General features: G+C 32.2%; 1 protein-coding gene across 1 annotated transcript in view; it reads left to right on the forward strand.

The window, feature by feature from the left end:
- LOC107737136 (F-box/LRR-repeat protein 17-like) overlaps positions 1-7,127 on the forward strand; it is a 60,355-nt gene that overhangs the window by 5,365 nt on the left and 47,863 nt on the right. The window contains exons 4-5 of the mRNA XM_016548573.1: positions 140-397; positions 1,753-1,884. Coding sequence (XP_016404059.1) covers positions 140-397; positions 1,753-1,884 — 390 coding nt within the window. The remainder of the gene's footprint in view (positions 1-139; positions 398-1,752; positions 1,885-7,127) is intronic.

Consider the following 7,127-nt stretch of genomic DNA (forward strand, 5'->3'; position numbering starts at 1 on the left):
GCTTATTTATTCAGCTTTCAGATGATGTATAAATCTCAATTTCGAGAAATTTACCCTTATGACTGGTTTTGTGGTCCAGGGTCACATATAATAATAATAATATGAAGATAACATTGATGTGTTGTCTGTGTGAGCGCAGGTTAAAGACGATCTCCTGGTGAAGATCGCGTCCCGGAGGCAGAACGTCACTGAGATCAACATCTCCGACTGCCGTAACGTTCAGGATCACGGCATCTGCTCTCTGGCGTCTAACTGTCCCGGTCTGATCAAATACACGGCGTACCGCTGTAAGCAGCTCAGCGACGTGTCTCTGTGCACCGTGGCCATCCACTGCCCGCTCCTGCAGAAAGTGCATGTCGGCAACCAGGACAAACTCACTGACCACGCTCTCAAACTGGTGAGCTGCCGTCATGGACAGATCTAAAGTCACTTGATGGATGCGTGGGATAAATATGTGTGCTCATGAGTCAACAGCTATGTTTCTATGTGCATATTTTAATGTGAATTTTGGGATATTGCATTAAAAAACACTGGAAAATCGTAAAATACACATTAAAAACATTTTTTTTTATTCGATAAGAAAATGTGTTCATAAAATATGAAAGAAACAAATTTACAAAAAAGTCACATAACAGCATTTGTTATTACAACTGATGAAAAGCAAGTAATATACTTATTGATCCTCAGCGCCAGTTTCCCAGGAAGTGAAGATTTGCAAATAAAGCACCATTTCCATCCATGTTTTATGTGATATTCTAATTTGTTGTTGTATGATCATTATCATGTTATGGTCTGTGTAATTTCATGTCAGGGTAATGGTATAATAATAAAAATAAAATATTTTTAAAATGTTTAAAATAAAAAAAATATAAAAAATTGTTTTTTTAATATGTAAAATTGTTTAAAATATATTTTTAAATATTTACATTTAAAATGAAATGATAAAATATTTTTAAAAATGTAAAATAAAATAATAAAAATATTTTTAAAAATATTAAAAATAAAAAAATAAATAATAAAAATATTTTTTAAAATATTTAAAATGAAAACAATCAAAACACTTATACACTAAAAAAAAAGAGAAAGAAATATTTTTTGTTTACCTGCTGCATGTGACCATTAACTAGCAGGGTTCATACGGGTGCTGGAAATTCTTGAAAATGCTTGCATTTCCATATGTTCAAGTTTTGAAAAGTGCTTGAATGTTTGGCAAAAGTGCTTGAAACTGCTTGAAATTGTAATTGTATTGCTTACATAATAATTCACTCTCTGACTAAACAGTGTATGTTTTAGATAACATAGGATAATATGGTTAGGATGCTTACGCTTTATACAGCTTGGCTGTAATTGCAGAATACTCTATAATCTATTAAATTGTTTACTATATTGTATAATTACTAATTAATATTGCATAGTGTATTTAAAAAATCAAAACAAATATATCTGAGCAAAGCAGTGCAGATCTGCATATGCAACTTCTGATTTAATGTTTTTATGCTAATATGTAATTTACCACAACTGTTAGTTGCATAAAAATGCACCTTAAAAGGACTTGAATTTGATCGGTGTAAGAGAACCGTCAACATGCGAATGTGTTGCTAAATTTGATTTTATTATTTTATCTGTTATAATATTTGATCTATTATGGTGGCTCATAGGGGTTCGGCTGATGGAAAAAAAGTTTGTGAAGCTTTGTTGTATCCAGTCGTATGGCTGTACTGAACCGAATGCATGTTTGTGTGTTTTGTGCAGTTGGGCGAACACTGCAAAGAGCTGAAGGACGTGCATTTCGGCCAGTGCTACAGCATCAGTGACGAGGGTCTGGTGGCGCTGGCGCAGGGGTGCAGCAAACTACAGAGGATCTACATGCAGGAGAACAAACTGGTACGTGCATAGACCCTCATGTTACGCATAAGAGATGAGTTCTGCATCAAGCACTAGTTTGTCATTGAGGCTGATTAGTGGCTTTGTGTGGATTGTTCTCTTTTAGCGGTGCTGCTTTAAACAGGATGCATTTAAAAATACATTTTTAATATAGTTTACAACACTTTGCTCATCTGCTGTGAGCAGCGCTCATGTGATTATTCAGAATCTGTAGGTTTTTTGTGAACGATGGTAGTTTTATGTCATGCAAGGCTGATTATTTGTTGAATTTCTGTCAGCCAATTCGGTGATATCCATGAATTGCTTAGAAATGCATCTGATTGGTGAATCACGCTTAAAATTATATAATTATATATAAAAAAAAAATAGATGTATTTAAAAAAATTATTATTACAAAAACATGACGCCAGGTGAAAAGGGAATTCATTTCAGAGACGAAGTATCCGTTCATTCGTTAAAAATTAATAAAAAAATACACAAAAATAAAAAAATAAGTGTGTAATGAGAAATGCAAAAATTACAAAAAGTAAAAATATATAGATTTTTTGTATATATATATCGTTTTAATAGTTGCACATATAAATAAAATATACATTGTTCACACTCTGTATATGGTTGCTACATATAATACCTAAAAAAAAAAAATCATTATATAGATATTAACATATGTGCATTTATTAAATCCCTATAGTAAAACTTGCAAATGTTATAAACTTATATCTTCATCTACCCAGAAAATGTAGATATGTGAAAATGATATATATATCAACTTATAGTTAATATATATGTTGCAATATGGCTCTCGATTTAGGGCTCTATAATGTATGTCATATATTAGATTTCTGTATGAGTAGAAATCTAACCTGGCGACTAGTTTATTTTTGAGATGTGCATCTTATGTGTGTAGCGTTTCTTTGCTCGCATGCTGAAATGGTCAGAGGATCCAGACAGAAGGAGAGAGGATTTTATATATGCATGTATGGATCTGTGTGAGCTTTCAAACTACGGCATTCATTGTCTGTGAATAAGGACTTGGTATTATCCCATCAATCTCAGCCTTATTATTCAGTCTGCCTTGATTACATTCATCATATTTGACAAATCTGTCTGTGTGCACTCCTAAAAATGATTTTCTTAATCAGTGTTTTTGTCTCCTATTGCTTTAAAAATCATTCAAAACAGGGTTTTTTTTCTGGTTGAATTTCTGTCTGCAGCCACTGGAGGTCAGTGTTGTTCCTCTAATGGGAACACACCGTGTGGTTTTGTGAGAAGTGTTTTATAACAGACCTTTGGAGATGAATTGTAATAAAACACAAGCTGGCGTGTGCTTGATGTGCATCAGACTGTGATCATAGCTGCGAGTTTGAGCTCTTCATTGCTGTCAGATGAGCAGCAGATTTAGTTTCTCATCTATATAAGTGTTTTTGAGCCACTTTAAGAATCAAAGGACTCGTGATACCTAATAATAATATTGTTTTTTAAACTGTGGATCAGATTTCTCGCCAGGCTTTTCCAGATGTGTGATTATTGGCCAGGAACTGATGGCGTGTTATATCGAGCACTGAACTTTGTGATCTGGTGTTTTTCTGAGTGAAACTATAGTTATTCAATAAGGAAAACTTTTTTTGTCTATTAGGAGTTGATTGAGATGTGAAAACTGTGCATTTTATTCCAGAATGGGGTCAGACCTGAATGTGATTTTGCTAAAATAATGCTTTATTTGTCTATTGGTTGTTAACTTTAACTAACATTATTAGGCCTAGGTGACATCAGGAGAATAGGAAAGTATTTGTGTGTTTGTTTGTAAATAAAATGTAAAAAAATAAAAATGTGTAGAAAATAAATAAAAAACACAAAATTAAAACAAATAAAAATGTGTAAAAATACATAAAAAATAAAAATATAGAAGTGTTAAAAAGAGTACAAATAAATATGTAAAATATGTAAAAAAAATATGTAAGAAATAAATAAATAAAAAGACACAATACAAAAACCAAAAAAAACCAAAAAACTAAGCCGTGTAAATAAAATCAATGTAAAATGTGCCAGATTTAGCACATTGGCAAATTTTCATTTGTAGTCCCAGGGTCAAAAAAAAAAATAAAATAAAAAAAATAATAATAATAATTATATTAAAAAAAAACAACACTACATAACATTTTTTTTAACACAAAAATCCCTATAACTTAGGGGTGCACGATTATGACAAAAATCATAATTGTTGATTATTCCCTTGATATTAATTACGATTATAACAGTTTACATTGAATGATGTTTTGAATAGCTTTATACCATTGTTTGAAGACACTTCATGCCATATATTTATATTAAAATAAAATAAACACAACACTACATAACATTTTTTTTTAACACAAAAATCCCTATAACTTAGGGGTGCACGATTATGACAAAAATCATAATTGTTGATTATTCCCTTGATATTAATTACGATTATAACAGTTTACATTGAATGATGTTTTGAATAGCTTTATACCATTGTTTGAAGACACTTCATGCCATATATTTATATTAAAATAAAATAAACAAGCTGAAAACACTCTGCCTGACAAACCTGTAATGCTTTTCTGTAGCATTACGCCTCAGATTTCAACTATAGATTGGTTTGGTTTCTTCTTTAAACCTAAAAAAGTAAAAAATATGCATGGTATTATAATGTTATACTAAAACAATGGGAAACCCCTTAAGAAAAGCTGTAGAAAGATAAACGCACACAGAATAATGTAATTAGATTTGTTTTGTAATTGCACCTTTGAACGATTATATAATTGTAGCGTCTGTATTTGTAATGATTAGAATTTCGATTAATTGTGCAGCGCTGCGATAACTGTTCACAATTTTTGATTTGATAACCAAATTTATTCCTTTCTTTCTTTCTTTCTTTCTTTCTTCTTCCTTTCTTTTTCTTTCTCTTTTTCTTTCTTCCTTACTTTCTCTTTTTTCTTTGTTTCTTTCTCTTTTCTTCCTTCCCTTTTTTCTCTTTTGCTTTATTTTTTCTTCTTTCCTTCCTTTCTTTCTCTTTTTTCTTTCTTCCTTTCTCTTTTTCTTTGTTTGTTTCTTTTTTCCTCTTTTTTTCGTTTTTCTTTCACTTTTCTTTCTTCCTTCCTTCCTTTTTCTTTCTTTGTTTCTTTCTTTTTTTTCTCTTTCTCTTTTTTTGTTTGTTTCTTCCTTTCTCTTTTTCTTTATTTTTTCTTCTTTCTTTCCTTCCTTTCTTTCTTCATTCATTTCTCTTTTTTCTTTTTCTTTCTTTTTTTCTCTTCCTTCCTTCCTTCCTTTCTTTCTCTCTTTTTCTTTCTTTCCTTCCTTCATTTCTCTTTTTTCTTTTTCTTTGTTTGTTTGCTTGTTTCTCTTTTTTTCTTTATTTCTCTTTTCTTTCTTTCGTTCTCTTTTTTGTTTCTTTCTTTCTTCCTTCCTTCCTTTCTTTCTCTTTTTTTCTTTTTCTTTCTCTTTTTTCTTTTTCTTTTTCTTTTTGTTTCTTTTTCTTTTTTCTTTCTCTTTTCTTTCTTTCTTTCTTTCTTCCTTCCTTCCTTCCTTCCTTTCTTTCTTTCTTTCTTTCTTTCTTTCTTTCTTTCTTTCTTCGTTCCTTCCTTTCTTTCTCTTTTCTCTTTCTTTCTTTCTTTCTTTCTTTCTTTCTTTCTTCCTTCCTTTATTTTCTTTCTTTCTTTCTTTTTTTCTCTCTCGTTTTCTTTCTTTCACTTTCTTTCTTCCTTTAACAAAGTACTTTTTGTATCTTAATCGAAGAGTAAAATATTTTGTGTTGGTTTTGAAGTTGTTCTGTGTGTGTTCACATTTGTCTCATTGGAGGAGATTTGACTCTTTAATAGGGAGTGAATGACGTGAATTATTCAAGTGGGTGAAACGAGACATTCTCCACAGCAGAATGAGGAGGAAATCCAGGTTAATGCACTTCATAAACCAACGATTTAAACCAAACGTCTATTAAACTACCAGAGTGGGATTTGAATTAAATATCAAATATTATGCATGCACGAGTCTTCATTATATCGGTCGGTCGTGACGTTTCGTGATGTGCAGAAGCGGATCGTCTGTGACTCTGAAACCATAAGCATGTCTTTCCTTCTCCTCGAGAGCGAGACACTGTGTCTACTGGTGACATCTGAGTCCTCTCTCTCCTGACGGCTCCAATGCTTTCGGTGACAGATCGCACAATTGTGCCCCTCATTTACAATAAAGGGCCCGGGTCCGGTCCTGCTGCTAATGGAGTAAAACGATCCCGCGTCTGTCTCTCCCAATAAATGATGAATAGGGCTGATCCGCAGATGGGCCGCTCGTCCTCGCACAGATAATTGAATAATTAAAAAGCTGGAAGTCGTTTCTGTGCGGTCAGAGCTCCTCCTCGGCCTCTTTCTTCAAACATGGGACTCTTCTGGAAATGTTTAGGATGAACTCTGTTTACTCACTCTCGTGTCGTTTCAAACCCATGTCATATTCAGCCACGATCTTTAACTTTTGCGTCGATGCAATTTTCATATTTGTGTGAACCATTTTTTTAAGATGCTTTTGTGTTCCAGAAAGAAATGCAAATGCTTCGAATTGCATTTCCATCCTCTTTTAATCTGTATGTGCATAATTTTAAGCATAAACATGACAAAAATGTGGATTTATGCTGATAGTTAATCATTTTATAACACACTCTCTGAAAGCAAGTCGTAAGCAGATTTAAAATTGTTGACTGTTTGTCGTTTCAAACCCAGGATTTATATATATTTTTAACCTCTTTTAATCTGTATTTGTCGCCATTTATGCTTGAAACAAGACGCAATCATACTTTAATAATACATTTCAGTGTATATTCTCTGAAAGCAAGTCTTGGCACGATTTTCCTTTTTAACTGTTTCTTTAAGACGCAGTTCTGCTCAGCAGTGTTGAGGAAAGTTACTTTTAAAAGTAATGCATTACAATATTGCGTTACTCCATAAAAAAGTAACTAATTACGTTACCTAGTTACTTTTTATGGAAAGTAATGCGTTACGTTACTTTTGCGTTACTTTTTAAATCTGGACAGGGCTTGCTTGTTTGTTTTTAAAATAAAAAAGTTATATTTTTGGCAAATATAAAAGCCTTTTCACACCAAAAGTGAAATGAATAAGCCCCAGGCTGAAAAGAAATTTCAACACACTTCAGCAATAAAAAAAGACACAAATGTTTGTGTAGAGTAATTTTTGCTTATTAGTATGGTTGTACTGGATCATCGAAGGTCAGTA

Source organism: Sinocyclocheilus rhinocerous, unplaced genomic scaffold (genome assembly GCF_001515625.1).
Source record: "Sinocyclocheilus rhinocerous isolate Xijiao unplaced genomic scaffold, SAMN03320098_v1.1 scaffold1005, whole genome shotgun sequence".
In the NCBI taxonomy this organism is placed as follows: Eukaryota; Metazoa; Chordata; class Actinopteri; order Cypriniformes; family Cyprinidae; genus Sinocyclocheilus; species Sinocyclocheilus rhinocerous.